The sequence below is a fragment of the Cuculus canorus genome, chromosome 5 (genome assembly GCF_017976375.1).
Source record: "Cuculus canorus isolate bCucCan1 chromosome 5, bCucCan1.pri, whole genome shotgun sequence".
Taxonomy (NCBI): Eukaryota; Metazoa; Chordata; class Aves; order Cuculiformes; family Cuculidae; genus Cuculus; species Cuculus canorus.
In genome coordinates, this window is record NC_071405.1 from 58,349,231 (window position 1) to 58,372,822 (window position 23,592).

Genomic DNA, 23,592 nt, shown 5'->3' on the forward strand with positions numbered 1-23,592 from the left:
CAAATATTATTTATGCAAAAAGTTGGCCAAGTATCCAATAATACTAGAAGTGGCATGCAGTAGTTGGTACACTTATCCATCACACTGATGAGTCCAGGGAGCTGGGAACAGCACGTTTCTCACAGGCTTCACCCACGGAGCTTTTGCCATGTGCAGTGTGGCCCCTTTCCATGCTCTTCCTGTTTAGTTTTTCTTTAACAATGGTTTCTTTGGGCAAGCATAGGCCTAACTTACCTCACGGATAGCTCTGTATTGTATCCTATTGTACTCACACTCCCTGAGCCACAAGTGGGTGGACTTAACCTGTGGGTTAACACAAGGCATAGGGCCATAGGGCTTGCCTTTATTATTCTAAGGCATCTATCATCCCCAATTCAGCTACTGCAATGATAAAAGCTATATAAATGCATACAACAAATTAGCATGAAAGCTTGGTCTGGGCTCAGACAAGGTCATTGGAATGGGCTACCAAGGCTATCTACCCCAACATCAGCAGCAACTTGTAGCTACATCTATCCATACATAGATATTTCTGTTCATACAGCTAATTGGCTTTCTAAATCTAGAGTGTGTCATACTTCCTACAAGTAAAGAGCTTCCCCCAGGCTGGAACTTCATTTTTTGTAGTTTTTGTTCTTGGTGCCCCTGGAAAGACCAGAACTGCAGGACATTTTGTATATCGAGTCCAGATAAGATCAGATGGGTTGGACTGACACATCCCGACACATCCCGACTGCCACAGCTGACTACCACATCTCACTCCGGAGGAGTGAAGCTGACAGTCCTGTAACTGGCAAGGGCAGGAATTCAGCAGCTACTCATGTTTTGGAAGCAACAGATCAGGAGTTCTTTGTCTTTTTTTTCTCCTTGTGCTCAGTAGGATAAAATAAAAGATACATGACTGTCCTCAAAAGTTTGAAGTTTTTTCCTATTTTTCTTCATCAAAGAACAGGACTCTTCATCTTCAGGATGAGGAGGTGTAAAACCTAATCTTGTGTACCTGCAGGACACCGTAAATACATTTCTTACATGGACATCTAGCAATCCTAATAAAGCACCTGGCTTTGCTAAAGGGCTCATAAGGCAAACTGCTCCTGTAAGTGAAGACTGAGCAACTAGTCCTAAGTGCTCTATTTTTAGCTGAATGTTCCAGCAACTGATAGAGTGCCACACGACCAGCTTTTTAATCACACTAGCACTCTCAGTCTAGAACAAATACGCGGTCCAACACAAAAAACCCAAGACAGTGCCTGTAACTCTTTTTATTTAGCAAATTAAGGAAATCAAATACGAGCACTTTCAAAATAGTTCCTTTCTGAGTTGACACACAGCTGCATATGATGCTGCCAACGTTCAAAACAATTCCACAAACCATTTTCTGAAAGGCTGTTAAGGATCTCCGTTGTTTTTGCTTTCACATCTTCTACTGGCAAAAAAATTGGGTTCCTTTGGGCACCAGCTTGGCCTTTGAGATCTCTTCACCATAAGCCTCAGTCCATTCCAAAAGTTTCCATTGCACATTTTTTCAGTTTCACAAGAAACTTGATGTTAACTCACTGATCACTCTTGCGCTTCTAATTGAGGGTAAGAAGAATGTCTATATTTGAATGATATTTTTCTATTTTGAACACATCCAACATGATGGGGTTGGGTCTTGTCTCACTGCAACAGGTTAAAACATGTTCTATAATCATCTCTTTATCTCTCCCCTCCCCCTCTGGGTTCCCAAGCTACAGGGCTAGTCTCATTTTTTTTTTTTTTATCAGTCATGTATTAACAGATATTCATCTGTCCCTAGAGATGGTCATCCTGCCGCCTCTTCAAGTGACAGAATGAAATAGGGGGTAGGCCTGTCTGGGGATGACTGAAATGCCCCAACAAGTGTTTTGCTTTGCGGCTTCATCAAGGGCAGCATGACTGTGTAGACACTAACAGAAATCTTTAGTGAAGCTTTCAGAATCAAATTTGCCAGTAGTCCAAGCTACCCGCCTGGGAAACAAGCTAGGATATCTAGAGTGAAATATCAGATTTGTCCTCTCTTGTCATAGTCTTCAAGTAAAAATTTTAGACATGTCTTATATTGAAGCCCACCTTGACACAAATAATGGTGAATATATCAGTGATTCACAGTAGTATTACATGAAATAAATAAAACTAGAGCAAAAAGGTGTAAATATAAATGTCCTTGTTCGTTTATTGTTCTTCATACGTCAGAAGCTTTATTGTACAACTTAATTTTAAAATGAAAAATGGTTAAAAATGTTTACAAAAAAAAAAAAAAGCATGTTCTTAGAAAATCATGCTAGCAAGAACATTGGGAGGAGGGAAGGAAAAAATTCAGTTCAGTGTGCAAACATTTTATAAAAATAGAAATACTAACTCTACAGGTAGCATTTCATGATAAATTATTTAAATAGCATATCTACACAATTATGAGATTAACTATTACAATGGCAATAAGAAAAATAATTTATAAAAATACAAGCAATGGTATACAAGATGACAGGAGAAAATATAACACCTTAGAAATTGTATTTGACATATTTTTTCCAATGCCATTTCCTTACTGGGAATACATTTTCTGCAAAGAAATTTTGACTATGTACAGCATTAACTTTTTAGTACTACAGTAGCTTTAAAGTTTGTCATACATTTGAACTCTGCTTAATCCAAAAGTTTCTCAGTCACAAAACAATGAGGTAATATTTGTACGTAAAACTTTCACTGTGTTCATTTCTTTTCCTTTTTTTGAAAAGGCAAGGAAATATTATAGGTGTAAGGATGCTGCTCCTTCTATTGGGGAAAAGAGTCTTCTGTTCCTGTACATTAAGCCCTCTCCCTCTTTTGTAAGGAGGTCTTGAAATTGTCTAGTCCGTGAAGAATTCCTTTTGTAGCTGCACATTGCTTGTTACAATAATTAGCATGCAGTCTGAATGACTATGGATGGCACTCATTGTGTCTCTCTCAAAGCTCCTCAGGACAGGTATTCTGGTTTTGTGTCAGGGCTACTGACCAGTGGTCAAGCACTGCAGGCAATGCCCAGCACTAAGTAACTGCTATGATGGCACATGGCATTCCCTCATCTCTAGCGCTAGGGATGAGATGGGAACTGCCTCCCCATCTAAAGGGACTCAAGTTTTAGCACTGCAGAGCAGTTGCCCGCCAGGCTACCACCTGCCTTGCACAAAGAAAGGAAAAGCCAACACTGAGCTCAGACTGAGAAAAACAAACATCCCATTCCCCACCTCACTTTTCCCTGTGCCTCAAAGCCTTTATGGGGAAAACTGCTCTTTGTAACAAATACATCACCACTATCTGCTCCAGACTAGGTTTTTGTTCCCCCCCCCCCCAACTAACCCCCCTCTAGGTTCAATATAGAACAGAGTTAATAAATAATCTCTATTTACAATCTTACAGTCATGAAGACTTATAACAAGGATTAGGTGGATAGTCTTGACGCATTTCTTGTTGTTTTAATCAATAATCCCTCAGTCATTATAACATCAAGGATAGGTAAAAATAAATTATTTTACAATTTCAGTATTTTATCTACAGGCCCCTTCTCCTCCCCTCCAAAGAGGTGAGGGGTTTAAAGCATCTATGGCATGTAGAAGAGGAATGTTTTCGTTACTATTATTTTTGTGCCTTTTTAACCATAAAGCGAAGCACGTGCTGGTTTCCTGAAGGACAGCACAGTGCTAGCTGAGATGACGGTGCTTCCTGGCACCATATCTGAAAGAAAACATTTAAAGGTAAGGAAGATCTGCATCTAATCAGGAAAAAGCAGAATCTAATTGTAAACACCAGTTCTCCCCAAACTAGTGTGATCCAGTGTGCCAGCTTTTATCCTTTTTCCCCTTCCCAACTTGAATCAGTTTTGTGATATCTGTTTTCTCCTGGTAATAGAGCAGCTGATCTAGCTCACCACAAATAGAGTAAGAGGCTGTGGTTTTATCTGAAAGATATGACATAAAACGATAATCATCTCTCCAAGTTAAACGGATGTAAACCATGGTAACACAGCCCTCATGAAAAAAAAATCCTCTTGCCCATAAAGAAAAAGAGACAGAGTTCAAATTCCCACCCAAACCCCCTTTTCCCCACACAATGAAAGGTCTTCAGTTTAAGTAGTCCACAGCACATCCAAAGATGTTTTTACAAAATGCTACTCCATGGGACCTCCAGTTAGAGAGGCAGTGACACCGCACTGTGATAAACAGCAAACAAATGTCTTTCGTACTGAAAGAAGTGTGCTTGTTCAGTGAAGACAATTCTCATTTGCAAGACACATTTGTTTCCTTCCACTTCAGCAGAGGTTAGATACCAAGTATGTTCACTTTCATTCTCTCAAAAGCATTCTCTTGAGGCAGGTCATGTGTTTTAAGTCCACATTTATGCAGAAAGAATAAAGGAAGGAATAATATAATGGTCCCAGGATTCGTAAGGCTAAAGTTTCAGAAGGTGCAATACCAGCATTTTTAAATAGTCTCTGGATCCAGTAACCTTGAGATTATGGATCTGTGAAAAAGAAAAAAATTAGGCATGATTACATGTAAGACATTAACCCCTGGAGACATTTTTAATGAACATATTGATAAAGAAAACTGCAAGTGCTTAGGTATTTCGAGTTAGACTAGATTCTGAAGTCTATGTAACCATTACAAAATGAAGTCCCAATTTAAGGTGGTTGTGGCACCTGGAACTAGTCATATGTATTTATCTCCACAGAACAGCAAGAAGTACAACATATGAACAACCTTCTACTTTGCCTGCCTTTAAGCAAATCAGTTTTCTGCGTGTCACACACCATGCTTGCTAAAAATCAGTGGTTTGCATTTTCATTTTGGACTTTGTCAGCTGTGTTGATTCATTCGAGTGAGATTTTAAAGGACATTTGAGATATATTTCACATCTGGAACTTAACACGGATTTGTGATACTTTGAAGTAACAGGATAGAAATATAAATATATATTATACCTGTAAGCAAGCAAGAATGTGTCCTGCTTTTGCCAGCAGAACTAGCTTGAGATCAAGCCATGAAAGTTCACAGATTTAATTCCCCTCTTAGCTCTTATTTCTCAATCCATTCTTTGTTTGAGAACAGCTTTCTTGAACCAATTCATTTATATAGGATCTCTTAAATACAATGTCTTCCTTACCTCTGCATTCGTATTTAAGATCTGAGAAAAACACCATTTCTTGAGAGAAGACAAACAGTCCTAACCGACCACCAGCGTAGGTTTTATCATAGATAGGTCCCGAGTCTGCCATGATTTTCTTCCCTTCGTACATCACAACCCTACAAAGAGGTAATATGTCAGCCATCTTTGACAAGCTTCTCTTAGGTTCATCTTTACAGACATCCACTTCCCCTGTGATAATTACTTACGATAAAAGGATGATGCTCACCTGATGTAACCAGTCTTTGGTCTATGGCTAAGACGCCATCTGTATGCGGTGAAGTCTTTCCAGCCTATATGACGAGGGTCATGCCACAAAGTTCTCACCTATGAAAGAATGTTTTTTTTTTTTTATTAACCAAAGGCCTGAGATAACATAGCCATTATTTTGACATGAAGGTGTCTTGACAAGCATCATGAATAGTAAAGTCAGTCATTAGGCTCTACAGTGGGATATTTTGAAGCCAACTACATTTAAATTTACTTTTATGCAGGAAAATATTCACTGCTGCCGGAAAGCCAATCTGCAGTGTGCAATCCTGTCAATTTTTATACAATACTTTGTATGACTAGGTAAAATTACAAAGTTATTGGTGTTTGCCGAGACAACTATGCCATTCTGATCAGCATGTACAGACCCCTGTAAGTGTTTAACTTCTTGGAAGAAGAGTCTGCCTTACAGTGCAGAAGAGCAGGCTATCAAAATGTCACTCTTACCTGGCCAGGAGTGTTTCCTGTGTGCCACAGAGCATTACGAAGGTGTTCTCCTGGACCAGTGGTAGAATTCACAACTTTGATGGAGAGACCCGAGTAGCCTTGAGCTTTGGTTGGTGTGGAGTCCCAGTAGGACTGGGTGATCTGCTTCCACATGACAACGTAGAAACGACTGCTGGATTGGTAGCCAAATACAAAGCCAGCATAATCATCATCCCTTTCTGTATTGATGAAGAAGGTGCCACTGAAGTCCACAGCATTGAATTCATCAAAACCTACAGGGGCATTAAAGGAGAAATTTTTCAGCACTGCTCTTTTGTGATTCTTACACAGCTTCTTAATAGTTTGTCAGGTTCTCCTCCCGTACCCTCCTCCACCCAAAACCATAGCAGTAAGTTAGTTTCCCCTTACCAACTGCAAGGCCAGGGTCACAGTTGACTGTCTGAACCAGTTCTTTACCCTGGTGACGAACAACCCAGTTTGGATCATTTTGGGATGTTCCCTTGGGATCCAGGGGAATCATCTGAAATTTTCGGAAATCAGTCTCACTTATGTCCACATTTTCAGGGCAGATATCATCAATGTCTGGCACACTGTCTTGGTCAAAGTCATCTTTGCAAGCATCTCCACGTCCATCACCTGCAGGACAAGTAATTTCACCATTATATCACCACTGCTGTTTGCTTTTGAACCTTACAACTTGGAGTTGAAGTCTTAACTGCAGATCTGACTGCCCAAGTACTGTTGGCAGACACACTACAGAAGCCACAACAGCTACTGTATTAATCCCCTTTTACTCCATCGTGATAGAGACTTAGGAGCAAATTTGATACGTGGTCATTTTAACATTGCTTATTATGCCTAACGAGCAGTATAGCAGTACAGGCATCCCATTTTTTTATGTTACTTGCAAGTTTTGTCCAACCCCAGAGAGTATAAGAAAAATAGCATCAAACTATTGGAAGATACTCTTAAAGAGCTACTACGATACTGTTCATCCTACCATCAGAATCAGCTTGATCTGGGTTGGCAACCAGTCTGCAGTTATCTTTGTCATCAGGGATACCATCATTGTCATCATCATGGTCACAGGCATCTCCCTTTCCATCCTTGTCGTGGTCAGCTTGATTGGCATTGGGCACATACGGACAGTTATCAAGATTATTTTGGTGGCCATCTTCATCTATATCTTGGTTGTTGTCACACTCATCGCCTATGAGGTCAGAATCAGTATCTTCCTAAGAAAGGGAAAAACACCCCAACATTTTAAAAAGCCACATAAAAAAAGGCTGAAATAGGAGTATTAATAGCTACAATTAAGTGGAAGTCCTGCTTGCTTTAGCAAAAGAATGTCATAAGGTATTAGGGTTAATACACACTTAAAGCTACCCGTACTAAGTGTTTTGGGGCTTGTTTAGTGCTGTCCTAGTTTTAACTAGAATCCACAACAGCAGAAAGCATCGTGATCATCAGCTTTTCCTCTCCCTTCTGCCATGTGACTCTACTGTCACTAGTCTACCATACTGGACACAGGTTACTTTGCAAACCACCTTTTCCCGCAGCTACCTGGTTCCAAGGGCCAGATAAGGGTAGCACTACTCTGCACCCAGCCAGTAGAGACTAAGATTAAGACATCATCTACCAAATCTTGGTTTTACAGGTTCCACACCGTGTTGTGGTTTACTTTATCGTAAAGATCTATAATGCTCTTCATGCCCCCAACTTGAGACAATTATTCCCTTAGTGGTCAAAAGGCTGCATGAACTGCTGTGCTTGCTGATCACATTTTAGCCAGTCATTTGCTCAGTCAGCTTCTGAAAGAAGAATTTAGCTGACAAATAAGAAAAACAATCCAGTTATTCCTGAGGCTGCCTCAAAGTTTAGCATAGTAGTCCTCAGCACTGGTGGATGACCATGGTGTTTGTGCACACTGAAGGCATATCCCCCTGTTTGCATAGCTACCAATTCTGCTGTTTGAAATCTAATATCTTAGAATTTGATTAGAAAAGTGTTTGAAAAACCATTAAAGCCTTATATTAAGATTTCAAAGTGAGAGAGAAATATTGCCTGAAAGAATCTTCAGGTACTTTCTGCCTTCAGGTAGGGAGGTAGTAAAGGAAGTGACAGAGACCAAGAAATTTTATACCATCTGTTTAAATCCTTCAAGTAACACTGCTTTTGCTTCAAGTAACGCTTCAAGTAACCATGCTATATTAGATGCCATTAATTTGCAACAGCTTTTCTAAGCCTTCAAATATTCCAGTTACGTCCCTGAAGCTATTAAACCTACAGCCCTGTACTTGACAGGATGGCACAGGCTTTATCTGCTTCTGCCTCTAAATGTTTTTGAGCCACTAGGTTGCACGGATCCCCTAGATTTTTATGAAGGAATTTAAAGTCTCTGAATACACCTTTCTTAGAGGAAAGCAACTTGCACTGCCTTCAGTTTACTGGTAGAAAAGTTACATTTTGAAATGCAGTTGTTTTGAATGTAAGGGCAAAGATTAAAGAGTGGTTTTGTGTCTAAGTGAACACAACACTACAGGCTATGAAGAGGGTAGTTCCTACCTATGCAGCTTTCATACAATACTCCCAGAAATTATATATCCCGAGTGTGAGAATCTCTACAACTGACAAATCTAAGAAGTGCTTCAGAGATGAGTAAACGCAGTAGTCTCAGATCTTTGATAGAGTTGCTTTTCAGAAAATACCTAGCAGCTGTTTGAACTGTGAGGGCATGTTATTTGATAAAGGCACTAACTGGCAAATTAAGAATGATTCCTGACAAGATATATTTAAGCTTTAACTTGCTGATCAAATATTTTCTACAATACACAACATATTACATTTTTTATAATACCAGTTTTCTATTTCTATAATGCAAGTCCCATACCTGGTCAGGGTTGTGTTCCAGTGGACAGTTATCACACTGATCTCCAACACCATCCAGGTCTGTATCCCTCTGGTCTACATTGTAGACATATTGGCAGTTATCCCTTTCATTAAGGACCCCTACAAAATTAAGGAGAGTTCATGAATGAGTCAGACATCTAAATACTCCAAAGGGCTGTATAAAACTACTAGACACTTGAGATATTTTTGAAAGCATTTTGAGTAGCATTTGAAAGTCTCGAAACTTGACTCATCGCTAGCTTTGCCACACACTTCTGTTCCTACCACCTGCAAGAGTAGAGTTAGAATCTAACTGTGCCAAAACATGTGTATTTTGAAGTCGATTCATGTTAGGCAATTGTTACTTCAGTAGTCTTTTTGTCTTGAAACCACCAGAGATCTTTTGTGTGTTCAGGGATGAAATTCTGGTAGGAAATCAGTGGTACATTGGGTACGTTTGATTAATCTGTGATTGGAAAACACATCTAGAACAGCGATTAAAGGCCACCTACCATCTCCATCAATATCCACTGCACATGCATCTCCTTCTCCATTGTTGTCAGTGTCAGTTTGATCAGGGTTGTGATTGTAGGGGCAGTTATCACAGCGGTCACCAACATCATCCCTGTCATAGTCATACTGCTGTGGGTTGTAGATGAATGGACAGTTGTCCTGCAATAGCAAAAAAGAGTCAAGCTTTAAAAAAGTGTATAAAGCTTTAACCAGATCATGCTTTTGCTTGTGCCACTATATGAAAAGAGAAATGAAAGGCAGGGAAACAGTTAAAACTGGAACGCTTCTGTCTCAAAACACCCTTTTGCTTGCATGAGTATAGGAAAGGCTTAATAAAAATGAAGATTCACTTCTAAAGCTCAACCAGCTGCAGAAAGTTTGTCCGCATAGTTATGCATATCTAAAGGTTTCTGCGATAGCTGTCAGTGCCAGCAGTTTCCTATAGTCCTCTCTTAATCCTAAGGTCGGAAGCTAGACCCCAGGCCCAGGAAGGGGAATGGAAGGGCTATGTTCTCAAAGGCTATTTTTTTGTGTTGCCTTACCCGGTCATCAGGAATACCATCATCATCATCATCATTGTCACAGGCATCACCAATCCCATCCTTATCATAGTCTTCTTGTCCAGAGTTGGGCAGATTAGGGCAGTTATCCTAGGAAGGAGAAAATACAGACTGTTTACACCTGGCATGACTACAACAAGGATTTTAGCAGAAAAGATCTAGTCATTAAGAAAAATCATAATACGTCAGGCAGATGTTATATTACTGTAATTCTCTCATTTTAGCTAGCCATTACTGTAAGAATAAGTCCTAGAAAGCCATAGTTCAAATTATTTTTAAAAACAAAGATTTGGCTGCTTATGAGATCCCTACCCTCTTTTTCTTCCCCTAGAGAGAAATATCTGTGAGAGCAAAGCTGATAAAGGTAGCAACCTAAACTAGAATCTTCCTAGAACATTTAACAAACATTTATAATTGTGTCAGGCTTCAATTTCTCCCCTTATTGCAGAAATATCTGAAGGAACAGCAAGAGCCTCTTAGCAATACTTTGACAATGCTATCCATAGACAGAGGCATATTTTAGCAGTTTTATTTGCAGAGCGGATAGTTTAACAGCTCTAACTAGATAAACACTTGGTTTATACCTCAAACCTAACATATCTGTATATTTCTCAGATAGACAAGTTGTTATAACAGCAGATGAGAAAACAGGAAAAACTTACTTTTTTACAGTGGTAAGTGGCATTGGCAACACAAACGAGGTTCTCATTTGGCCATCCATCCAAGTCAGTATCTTCTCCACAGATTATGCCATTGCCAGCATAGCCTGGTTTACATTCACAGCGATACATGGGGTCACTGAAGTGGCCAAGGTAATTGCATTTGGCATTCTTGTTGCAGTCATGTGTTCCATCTGTGCACGGATTACGTGGCTTGCAGACCTAGAAGGCCACAGAGAAATTCAATCCATTGGAAACATTTTTATCCCTCGTTTTCCCCAGAGATTCAAATAAAACACAGAAAACAAGCTTGTCTTGATCACAGAGCCTTCAATCTGAAAAAAAAGCTTCATGCTTTACTTTCTACCACTCCCTCAACTTCAGCCATTGCACTAATTGTTTTTCTTGTTATTTATTTTCAAACAGAACCAAGCACTAAAATATCTTCAAAGCACATACTGTTGGATCATAAGTGAATACTGGTTAGATTACTCCCCTAAAATGATGTGTGCCACCCAAATCCTCCATGGCTGAGGAGCACAGTGATTCTTAAGAACTATTTTGAACTCCAACAGAAACTGCTTAGTATTCCTCTTGTTCTGAATCGCATAGAATGGCATTTTGTTAATTGTACCAAAGTCTTTCTTCTCTGAAATGCACAGCTGCTCTCTGTTGTTTAGTAGTGTTGTGAGATTCCATAACCGAGAACAGTTCTCAAATTGACAATACCTGTTTGTTAGCCATGGCATCCTCAACACTGCGACCAAAAGGCTGTGTGCCAGTGAAACGTGGTGGACATGGCAAACAGTTGTACCCAGGTTCAGTATTCTCACACCTGTGCACTCCATTGAAGACAAAGCACGCATCAGGAACCTCTTTGCACTGAAATACAAGTTAAGAGATGGAAGAGAACAACAGTTAGCATTATAAAAAAACAGGATTCTATTCTCCCTTCCTATTTTCTTTCACTCCCTTTCAAGTGTAAAACTCTAGTCTTCTCACCTCATCAATATCTTGACAGTGGACACCATCACCGTGGTAGCCAGCAGGACAGGCACCACACTTCCAAGAACCATCAGGGGAGCTGGTACATGTAGTCCCCGCAAAGCAGGGATTAGACAGGCATCCATCTAAGAAACAAACAAGAACGTGTTAAGATGAGGGACACTTACCATGCTGCTGCAGTGCTGTATGTGGCCAATATGCTGATTCAGAATTCTATCAATCACTTGTGGTTTAGAGGCTTATGTCAAGGTTTTTTTTTTTTTTTTAATCGGAATTTTCAAGATTGTCCACAACCTTTAGATGTTTATGGGAAAATGGATACTCACCAATTGGACAGTCCTGTTTGTTGCAGACTTGAGTCCCTCTGGCTTCACCTACACAAGTCTTCCCACCATACTGAGGCTCAGGATTATTACAGAGTCGGCTACGTTTTTGAAGGCCTCCTCCACACGTCACTGTGCAAGCATCCCATGGAGACCATGGTCCCCAGTTGCCATTAACTAAAGGGAGATCACAGAATCACAAGGTTGGAAAGGACCCATTGGATCATCGAGTCCAACCATTCCTAACACTCCCTAAACCATGTCCCTCAGCACTTCATCCACCCGTTCCTTAAACACCTCCAGGGAAGGCGACTCGACCACCTCCCTGGGCAGTCTGTTCCAGTGCCCAATGACTCTTACTGTGAAGAATTTTTTTCTGATATCCAACCTGAACCTCCCCTGACGGAGCTTCAGGCCATTCCCTCTTGTCCTGTCCTCTGTCACTTGGGAGAAGAGACATTTATAGTTTTAAATTCAGTAGTACAACTAGTTTCTACCTGACCAAGGGCTACTAACTTCCGTAATGAGAGCACTTCAGACATTGGCCAGATGTGCATGACAGGATTAATGGATTCCAGGGAAGAGCCACAGAAAATAATTCAGTTCCATCTAAAATTAACCTGTGATGTTTGCACCTAGCCCACCTCCGATTTTAAAGAGAGAAGTTTACTAGAACTAGTTTGTATAGCAACTATTCAGGAAGTTCACCGCTTAAGCTACCAAATAGTCATTACCACCTGGACACACTTACTTGGACAAGGATCTTTCTGGCAAGGTTTATTTTCTCTTGCCTCACCCTCACAAGGTTTGCCATTCAGCTGTGGTACTGGAGAGTTGCAGAGACGAATTCTAGTGATGATACCCGTGCCACATGTGACGGAACATGATGACCATGGCGACCAGTGACTCCAGCCACCATCCTGTTTAACTACAAGAGACAGATATCAGTTATTAGAGCTCCCAAACAACAGATTTCTGCAGCACAGCAACCTAGGACGTAGCCAGTACAGAACTGTAACAAAGACTCTCTATATATTGGATGTCCTCGGCACAGTCACAAATCAAGTTTTTTTGTCGCTAGAGAAATTGCATGCCCAAACTGGCCACAAATTTTGTCCTGGGGGCAGGGCCCAAACATGTCTATTTTCTGCATTAACTATTGCTCCTCTTTACCTGATTAATGCAAGTCCATAAAGCTAGAAGCCCACGTTTCATCCCAGTGACAGAGTTACATGGTAATCTTTGCTGTTAACACTAGACCAATAAAAGCAATCTGTGTTTTATTACCAGTGTGAGTAGATTAAGTACTTACATCTCTTATCGCACTCCTGAAGGTGGCAAGTCCGAGTCTGTACAGAAGACCCTTCACAGCGGTTATTGAGACTGTCACAGGATCGCCCTCTCTGCTGAATCCCATTCCCACAGGTCACAGAACATGAAGTCCATTCGGACCAAGGAGACCATCCATCATCTGCGTAGTCGCTAGCTGCAGAGGGATACAGCTCTGAATAAAACTCCAGATACCTGTTTTTCCAGAGTATTTTCTTCCACCCCTCTCTCCACAAAAAAAGGTCTTAGATGTGGTTATACTTTACAGCAGCATGAGCCTATCTATGTGAATCCCACTGCTATAGAAGTGTGAAGGTATTAAGTACTTACGCCAGCATCGGGGGCAGCACTCCCCATCAGGCACGGTGGCATTAGAACAAGGCATGAGAGGACAAGAAACTTTCCGGCATATGGTGGCAGAGTTCTAAAAAGAATTGTGAAAATTGCAATAATCAATTGAATATAAACAATGCCTGGAGTGTGGTTAAAAGATATAGAGATCTTTTCTTCACTTAAAGATTCAACAGAACATCTAAAAAAGAGACTCTTGTATTTAGAGCTAATACAATCCAAGTGTAGTTCCAGGTATTTCTAGTCAAGCTTCATCTCATTCCTACTCTCACCCAACTGTTTTTTCAGTCAAGAGTAGATGTATTTTGGTTTTGCAGACATTGATCAAGAGTAGCTACCAGATGCTGGCTAGAGTCAAGGACTATCGACATGGTAGCCAAACTATGAGGTCAGACTTCAAGGGAATAAAACAAGAATGAGAAGCCAACTTTCTTTTCAGTTAATATGGATTTAAGCTGATTATATGGTAAAGATAAAACCAGTTTAGTGGATTCTGCTCCAGAGCCATGAAATCTATAACTTATACTTAGAGGTCTTTGATCCTTAAGCCAAGCAGGCAGAGTAAGAATACCCACCTCCCATCTCAAGGGGAGCTAAAGGGCAGCCTGTAGTTTTGCTTCTTGAAGGCATCAACTTGGTCAGAAGAAAGCTTTCATGATTACTATTTTAATCTCCAAGCAAATGACTACATTAAGGCAATTACAGCTAACACTGAGTAAAAGCATTGGTAGGAAAGAGGCAAATGTAGAAGTCACAGTATCATTTGCTGGCTACAAGACAAGAGAGGTAGAGACCTATGGAAGCAGATGCAGAGCTTAGCGAGATGCCTTGGATCTCACATGTATAACTACTCAGCTTTTAGTTTCTAAACAGCAGCAGGTTAGTTAACCCACTCTTTGGTAGACTAGTACTCCAAGATGCTTTTCTAAGGTATGCTTATAGTTAAGGGGAGCAAGCAAAGACTTCAAACTCCGAAACTGCATGTTTTAGTGTACTTCAACATTCCACAGAAGCAGAACACACAGCATAAATATCCTGAAAGGTGATTCTGGGATTTAAACATCTAAACTGAAATCTGGAAGGGATTGCTCTTTCATATAAGCTATAACAGCTAATTAGGACACAGCTAGAAGCATTTGTTAGATAAAGAGAAATCCCATAAGTTTAAGAGCCTTTACTGAGTACCAGGGACGTCTGCTATGCCAGCAGGAGGTTCAGCAAGGACAGAAGGTAAGTAAAAGTATCCCAGGGAGCAAAGCTGATACTACTATAAATCAGTTCTGTTGATGCTGACTTAGTTTACTGATGGACTTATGTAAAGAATGTAGACATTTCCCAAATTAAGGAACTAAAAAGTGTGCTAACAGCTGTATCAGTGCTATGCTTTGTATATTTTTCCAAAATACTGCTGTTGTAACACTGTATGAAAGCTGCCTTTATACTGGAGATCTAGTAGGATGAAGTGAACTTAGTTGTCTGGCTACTACAGTATACTCAGCTCTGTGCAGGATTCACTTTAAGAAAGAACATCATTTAGAAATGTCTGCTAATTTCAACTCATGAATTTATATACAGAGGATCTACGAAAATAAGGAATCTTACCTGGCAGGTACATTCAGTGCAGCTGTCAATAGTCCACTCTTCTTTATTTTTGTGCAAGATTCCATTATGAATGCATACTCCAGGAGTGATCTGGACCACTTTGGCAATGAGTTCGTTTTCTTCAGTCTTAGAGAGGAGAAGGGGAAAGCAGCAGAGAGAAGATATTGAGAAGCTGATACAGAAAACTCCCTTTTCCACAAAAGCCACAGAGTACAGTTATTACTGTATGAGGCTCTCCAAGGGCAGGTTATCATTCATTCATTAAGTGCCAGTTAATGAAAAAGTACCATGAATTTAACCAACACTTACCACTTTCCGAACTCTGTCTTGAAGTGTTGTAACCATAGACCGGAGCCCTTGCAGTTCCACAAACATATTTGTTAGTTCATCACAGGAAAAGCCACAGACTGCTTGAATGTCCTTTGTTTTATGGCCGATGTAATTAGTGCGGATAGCTGGGCTGGAACCATTGATAGGGTTGTCCAAAGTAATGATCGCACTTGTTGCTAAAAGACAAAACCACACAACATAAAATGCATTTTTTACCACGTGCACTTATCATTCCAGGGTAACACCTGCTAAACAGCTGCCACCAGATTCATTAGCGTGCCTCCAGAAATATGATCTTATTTCTTATGCAACATAGATTTGCATGTCAGCATACTTCTGAGTTCTGTTTTGACTTGTCTTTCTAACGTAATGAGAAATCTTATTTTTAATAGGTCATTGGATTCAGAAGATTGCAAACTTACAGCTGGAGCAGCCTTTGTTCCTCAGGATGGCTTCCAGAGTTGTTCCAAACACAAACCGCACATTCTGCAGCAGTCCCTGTGGACAGAGAAAGAATTACAGCTACTTGCAGCAACTGCAAGGGAAAGAAGTACAACTTGCTTGCAGAGAGGTTGTGGGCATGTAAGGTCACGTAGGATAATTAAGAGTAATTTCACGAGAGACAGATGGCAAAGTGAAACACATTGCTTTACTCCCCTTATTGATGACAAGCCCTGCTACCTAACATTCTCATTCTTGACCACAAGGACCTGGCGACTCTCCGGGCAGGAAGAAAAAAACCCCATGAAATTCTGAATCTTACAAAAAGCTGAGCAATGCAGTTACCGCTACCTGTTTGGAAGCTTCAGTGCTTTCTTATTGCTGCAGGAAGCTCTACCCCTGCAAATCTAGTGCTTCACCCTTCAAGCTCCATTATTAAAGTTTAGTAGATTCAGAGGTGGTCCATATCAGAGGTACACAAACTAGTCAGTGATGTAACCCTTTCTCCCTACTACCGCATATCTGTCGCTATTTAGACAGTTGAGTAGCTCATGCACCGTCAAGGATGATGACTGAAAACACTAGGCAAAAATACAAGTGAAAGTTTTACCTGGAAGTTGTCATTGACGCCCCCTTTGGCAATACGGAGCCTGGCACTGCTGGCCAGGTCCTTAGTGAAGATGTTCTGGATGGGGATGTCCAGTTCAGCATTCTCCATTTGCTCACATCCCACATAAAGCTGAGCTCGGTCCTCCTGCACAAACAGGGTGATATTCTTCCAATGTCCTGTAGCTAGCAAGGCATCCTCTACTGACACTAACTGCTGCTTTCCATCACCAGAGAGGCTCAGGTCCAGGGTGCCTGCCTTGCCATTTGATACCAGACTGAAGACATGACCAGAGCCATCTTTCTGTTCCACAGACAGCAGCGTGCCTCTGCTCTTCTTGGCCTGCCGGAGAGTGGCCAGGAGGATGAAGCCCTTCTCAGCATGGATGGCATCTAGTAAGTCTTGAAACTTTGAGTCAGGGACAGCAGGGATGCGACTGGCGTCTTCAATGCGGTAAGCAGGGCTGGAGGATTCTGGTCCCTTCACCAGGTACACTCCAGGTGCCCGGCGCCCAGCTCCCTTCCGAATGAAGCCAATGAGTTCAAAAAGATCGAAGACACTGTTATCGTCACTCCTGGACTCTGCAGAGAGAGCAGAACAAGCATCATGAGCAATGGACAAGAGGCTGAATAGGTGTGTGTAACTCCCAGGACTGCTTTAACATGTCAGCTCACGGGGCACATTGTACAAGGTACAGTGCTTCACGTTAGAGCGCAGACAGTAGCTCCAATGGTGTGCCAGTCCCACCAGGAGCTGCTGTGTGGCAGTACATGTGCATTCTTGTACAGGAGCCAGTCAGCCCAGGAGCGCCAGGTACCCGCTGATTGACACACACACAAAGGTAACAGCCATTCTGGCACCTCATTAGGCTCTTGCAGAGGAGAAATAGACAGCAGGAGCCCAGACTGCCATATTCCTATGCTGGGATAGAGCAAAGTCAGTTTGCTTAGTCCGGCAGGGTGACAGCAAGCCTAGTAGCAGCTTTTCTATAGCACCACGACAGCAGCCAACCGCCCCGTTCCTTCTCCAGACAGTTCCTACATCACATCCCCCGTTTCCTCTGCCCAGAGGTGGGCAAATCACGCTCTCAAATCCTGGAGGCTGCGCTTCTGTTTCCGAAGGCTACGTGCATTCCACACCAAAGAAAGTTCCCAAGCAGCTGATGCTCGGGTCAGAAAAGTTTTTATTCATCGAAAACTCTGGTGCTCTTCACCACTGCGCTGGAGCCCAGCAGCCTACACAGACACCAAAGAGCGTCGTTTCCCCGTCCCCGACTGCCCGAGCAGCGGAGCCGCCGCTTCCAGAGGACAGAGCTGTGGCCTTACCTGCCGTGCGTTTGGCCTCGGAGGCTCCGAGCAAGAGGAGGAGGAAAAGCGCAGACGTTGGCCCCATGGCAAAGGTCTGTGTCCGCACCAGCCTGGGGAGAGGCACACGGAACAGGGTCACCCGCGGCTCCCGGGGCAGGAGGGCTGCGCCCCGGGGAGGGGGCAGGTACCCCCGCCGCCCTCGGAGGGGACAGGGAGCGCGGCAAGAGCCGCTACGGCACTCACCTCCGGGGAGAGCGATCCTCCGGGATGCGGCGGCTGATCTCCTCGGGCGACCCCGGGGAACGGTAGAGGAGCGACACTGCCGACACTCTGCCGGCGCCGGGCGCCGCTCGCCGCTTTAAAGGGTGGCTCGCATTCCTGGGGGCGCGGCGGGCCAATCAGCGGCGGCGGGGCAGGAAACGGGAGGCTCCGCGGCCAGAGACAACTTTCCATGGGGGCCGGGGGGCGGGGGCGCGCCCGGGGCTGCCACCGCCGGGGGGAGCGGGCGTCGCGGCGGGAGCGCCGCGTGGGGGCGCGCCACGAGTTCGAACGGCGCTCCTCAGAGCGGCGCCGCTCCGCCGGGAGTCCCCCGAGCCCTCGGGGAGCCGAGACCGGCAGCCGCTTCTCCGAGCGTCCCCCGAGCCCTCGGGGAGCCGAGACCGGCAGCGTCCCCCGAGCCCTCGGGGAGCCGAGACCGGCAGCGTCCCCCGGGCCCTCGGGGAGCCGAGACCGGCAGCGTCCCCCGGGCCCTCGGGGAGCCGAGACCGGCAGCGTCCCCCGGGCCCTCGGGGAGCCGAGACCGGCAGCGTCCCCCGGGCCCTCGGGGAGCCGAGACCGGCAGCGTCCCCCGGGCCCTCGGGGAGCCGAGACCGGCAGCGTCCCCCGGGCCCTCGGGGAGCCGAGACCGGCAGCGTCCCCCGGGCCCTCGGGGAGCCGAGACCGGCAGCGTCCCCCGGGCCCTCGGGGAGCCGAGACCGGCAGCCGCTCCGCTCGGCCACCCTGATGTGGGTTATAGGGTTTGAATCCGCAAAACAACCCCATCCCCGGGACCGAGAGCGAAGCCGCCCCCCCGGGCTGTTTTGAGTCACTTTAATGAGAGAAATCTTCACTTAATTAACTTAATTCACTTAATGAAAATCTTCTCCTCCTGCACGCCGGTCGCGACACACAGCCCGCGGGGGCTCCTGGTCTACAGGAGAAGGAATAAATAGCAGGAATTGTGGTTTAGGTTTCTCTGTCCCCCATCCCCCTTGGGAAGGGCACGGGCCGGGGGGTGATGGGGAGAAGAGAGGAGCGATCGTGGGGAGGGAGTTGGGAGGGGGGGGGAAACAGGGAGCCCAGTGCCTTGTCATTCCCAATTCTCCTTGCCCCTGGAGAAGAGGGCATGGGGATGACCCTCGGATAACGCTTAAGGAATGACATGACTAACGCTCCGTCGCAGCTGCGGGTGTCCCGCAGCAGCTATGCTTGATGAACAGAATGACTAATGCTACTTCAGCCAAGAATTTCCCACGTAATCCGGATTTCAGGTAAAAGGAAAGCAGGAAAGCTTCTGAAGATTAAGAAGGGAGGTTCGCTGCGTCACGTCATACTCTATGCGACCAAATGTGACTGGAGTGTGTGAAACGGCTTCAAAGTAATCAGATTCCAAAAATGGTTAATTTCTCTGCATTCCCCGGCCTCTGTGTGCTTGGCCTGCACTCCTGTGGAAAGCTGAATGTCAGGGAACAAGAAGGATCTCGTCAGGCAATGATTGCGTGTGTGGTAAGGGAAAATTGGAGTGAGCTTGGCAACCCTGAGCGGGGACTGAGTTGGACTCTAAACTGAACTGTGTAAACGCATCAGGCGATTGGACTGGCCAGTGTACGAGGAGGCATTACTGCTCTTTGGATTATCCCAGGAAATGCCTTGAAAAATTCTTGACCCAAAGAATGAGATAGCTTCAAAACTGTGCATATTAGGGTAAAGCCAAAATGATTGTCTGTGCTTTTATCTTTAGAGTATATGATCTGAATGTATATGATCTATGAAAGTATATGATCTATGGTTGGACTCGATGATCCAGTGGGTCCTTTCCAACCTCGTGATTCTATGATTCTATGAAGTATGTGATCTGAAATAAGCCTCTTTATTGTATAATGAGTCACGGAAGACAAATCTCAAGTGTCTCAAGATAAACTGAGAGAGAAAAGAAATGATGGTAATGATGAGTGCCCTGCCAGGAAAAGAAAAGTGGCAAGAGAGAGAGCAGTAAAGAGAAACCGACTGATCCTATCTGGACAGGCTTAATTGATAGGTTGTTGTAATTCTTAGTGGTCAGCCCACTAAGCTCTTTATAAATCAGTGAATTTCTCCGATGGATTGTCTCATGGAAGCCAAGGGGGCTGCTGCTCTTGTGAGCTTGTGCCTTGGAGCCTGGAGTGTTATGATCAAGCTTTTCTTCATGTAGCAGTAGGTCGAGGTTAGTTTTGAAAGGCAGTCAGAGAACTTCACAAGTGTTTTTATCTTAAGTGAGGAGATTGGAGCAGGCAACCAGAAATTGTCCACTTCAAAATGAAAAATAATGTCCAAAATTTACCTTTTATTTCTTCCAAAAGTGTATATGAACTTGTAATCTTTCATCAGAATACTTCTGCTTGATGGGTACGGTGAGATTTTGTAGTTTGGACTCATCTGCATATTTTAAAGAATGCCTTTAAAACCTTAATTCAACTTTGAACTGTCTGTGTATACCAGAAATATACCACAATGATTGAGGTCAAAATCTGATGCATAATTTCAGCTTGTCCTACGCTTCTAGGTTCAAATTCTTACCACAGCGTGTAAACCCAGATTTGTTGACTTCTGTGGAGCTAATACCAATTTACACCCTTACAGCCGATGCCAGAATTTGCCACTTAGCTCTGCTCTAGTAGACAAGAGATGACAGACTTGTTGAAACACTTCTAGTGGAATTTACCTGTTGATGTTTGGATGCATTCGAGAATGTGAGCTCTGTTAAAACTGGAGTGCATGGAAGTTTTATGTGATTAATCCATCATTCACTCTCTTGCCATGAATCCTGGAGACAAACCCTTTTCCTTACTTCCTCCTGAGTTCAGGGTCCTTTTATATTTTCATTGAATATTCATTGCAGAATATATTTAAAAGTCCAAACCTTCTTAGTATTTCTTCATCCGAGACTGTAAAAAAAGGTAGTTGGAAAATAATCGTGGATATACAGTAAGTATTTGTAAGAACACTGATAATGCTTCACTTTTTAAGTGTAAATGTGGCCTCACCATTGTAATTGTTGGCTCAGACTTAGTTAATATGTTTATGTTTACTCTCAGAATCTGAGTAATTAATTTCTATTGCAGTATCAGTCATTTAATTGGTGCTATATGCAGAATTAATTTGGACTCTTGCAGTTATTATACACAGAATAACTTTGCTTACTGCATAAAGCCTTCAGTGAAAAATGTCATAGCTTTTTATAAACTTTATTGACTTAAACAAACAGATTAATTTTCATTGAGAGGGGTGGGATTGAAGTTTTGATAAGGGTATGTTTCTGAAGTGCTGATGTCAGAAATGAAACTGAGGAAATGTAGAGCTGGACATTCAACTTGTCTGAGCTCTGTAACAGCTGACATTTTATACTAGTTGAGATTATTTTCCTCCCTTCTTGCAGTCAGTATCCTCCTTCTCAGCAGAAAGCTGAAGAGCAAAGTGAATGTGCTATCACATCACATCAAATGAAATCATATGTCAGTGTTTCACATCCATAAACATAATGGTAAAGTACAAGAATATGAGATCTGCTATGATAACAATATACTAACTTTAAAAAAAAGAATCAGTCTGTGTGGTTTCAAGTATGGTATCATTCTAGGGCAAACCACAAAGAAATACAAAGTTACTACAGAAGAAGAAGTGAACTTTTCTCAGGAGAAGACCTGTCTAGAATCTCTTTATAATGTTATCCCCTAGTACATAAAAATAGAAAGGTTTGTTGTTTTTTTCTTTTTTTTTTTGTTGTTTTGTTTAAAGTTACATAAGTAGAAAAAGGATCTTAATAACCTATCCTGAAACTGTTGTTTAGGGGTAATAGGACAATGTACATTGGAATAATGATACTGAAATGCATGGCATTAAAACAATTCACAGCAGTTTGTTTGCTATGTTTAATCACGTAAAAGGAAAGCTTTAAAAATACACAATATACCTTTTTATAAAGGCATGAAATATATGAATATAAATGTATAAATATATAAATATCAACTTCATGGCAAGCACTGAAGATATGGAGAGCTGGGTTGTTTATTATCACTATCAGTTTACAATGTAGCGAAGATCTAAAAAGTTTTCATGATGCCCAAAAAAACTTTTGGCTTGTTTTTAGTGGAATTCATTTTGCCTGCCATCTCAAAGGCAGATTTTTCAGTCCAGGTTTGCTGCTTAGGTCCTTCCTCTGTTAAACAGAGTCTTCAGAAGATCTCATTTATTTTAGGATGATATGAAGCCGCACCTAGAAGTGCTCTGTGTTTCCTAAAGGAACAGCTAACTAGTTTAGCTTTAGCAACTAAAGTCAGGTGAGAAGGATCTTGCCGTTTATGACTTTCTGTGGCATATCCTCTGCTGGTGTTTATTGTGCTATTGATAAGGAAGCTAATGGTTAGCTCCCAGAGGCGGTAAGCACCTGTTTGGAGGCGTTGGAGGCGTGCAGATTTGAATGTGGGGCATAACCTTTTCCCTCTGGGATGGAATCCAGGACATTGTGTTCAGCCAGTCAATGTCATACCTGTGAGAGTCACTCTACAATAAATTACAGTTAGAAAATATGTTGGTGCATATGTGCTTGACAAGGATACCCTGCTTCTTTCTTTGCAGGCGTATTCCCTATGCAAACCACGTCTGCAAGCTGCCTGCATACACAAATCAGATTGGATATTTTTCATCTTTGAGGTTCTTGCATCTAATGCAGTCATATTCCCAAATAAAAAATGTGTGGGAATATCTGATTAATGGATAACAACTTTATTGAGCTGAGCCTTTACTCCTTAATAAGCAGATATACTTATAGCTGAATTTCTTCTGAATTATAATGGATGCACAGCACATTTTTTTACTATTAGTCAGATTTGGGGGTTGGCAAAAAGTGATCCAGTTCTATGAGAAGAATATGCTTTAAAGGAATTAACTGTAGCATAAGGGTTCTCTTAAAGGAGTTGTATATAGTTTTGTACTTCTGTAATACTAGAGGAAAAATGAGGCATTCAATAATTTTTAAGCCTTTTTTGCCTAGAAAGAAAAAAGCATTTATTTTCAAGAAATAGTTACAGTTCTCAGTATGAAGCAAAAAAATACCATCCGCACTGTATTCCTGAAACTAAAACCGCTTACTGTACTTCAAAGTTCAAGTGGGTTTCCGTTGTCTGTGAAGGAATAAAGAGGAAAAAAACTAGTATTCCCTATCAAAAGGCTTTTTCATGTACTTCCTTTGTCAGCAGTGGATCAAAGGTAACCTTAGATATAGGCACCTAGTCTCTGCCTCAGTGAAGTATTTCTAGTCAGTGAATCGGTAAAGCATGTATTCAAATTCAAGTGCATGGCAGAGTTTCCTTGGTTTTCATTAGAATTCAGGGCATACTTGTGGACATGCATTTTCAAATGTTTTACTCAGCAGAGGTGAGCATAAGTACGTATGTTTGTACATTTATATTACTGGGACCTTTGATCCTATGAAGTAAATGAAAGCTGTTCATTAGCATCCATTAGCAGCCTGTGTCCTGGTGT

General features: G+C 42.5%; 1 protein-coding gene across 1 annotated transcript; it reads right to left on the bottom strand.

Moving 5' to 3' along the window:
* Nucleotides 1–2,168: 2,168 nt before the first annotated feature.
* THBS1 (thrombospondin 1) lies at nt 2,169–18,195 on the bottom strand. The gene is made up of 22 exons (XM_054068322.1): nt 18,058–18,195; nt 17,833–17,924; nt 16,511–17,088; nt 15,882–15,957; nt 15,439–15,635; nt 15,130–15,255; nt 13,507–13,600; nt 13,160–13,333; nt 12,599–12,775; nt 11,851–12,024; nt 11,522–11,649; nt 11,249–11,401; nt 10,523–10,741; nt 9,843–9,950; nt 9,300–9,459; nt 8,789–8,907; nt 6,899–7,133; nt 6,307–6,534; nt 5,899–6,170; nt 5,411–5,508; nt 5,161–5,300; nt 2,169–4,518 (listed from the first exon to the last, which is right to left on the bottom strand). The coding sequence occupies exons 2-22, from the start codon at nt 17,897–17,899 to the stop codon at nt 4,511–4,513; spliced, it is 3,531 nt and encodes a 1,176-aa protein (XP_053924297.1). The 5' UTR covers nt 17,900–17,924; nt 18,058–18,195; the 3' UTR covers nt 2,169–4,510.
* Nucleotides 18,196–23,592: the final 5,397 nt, after the last annotated feature.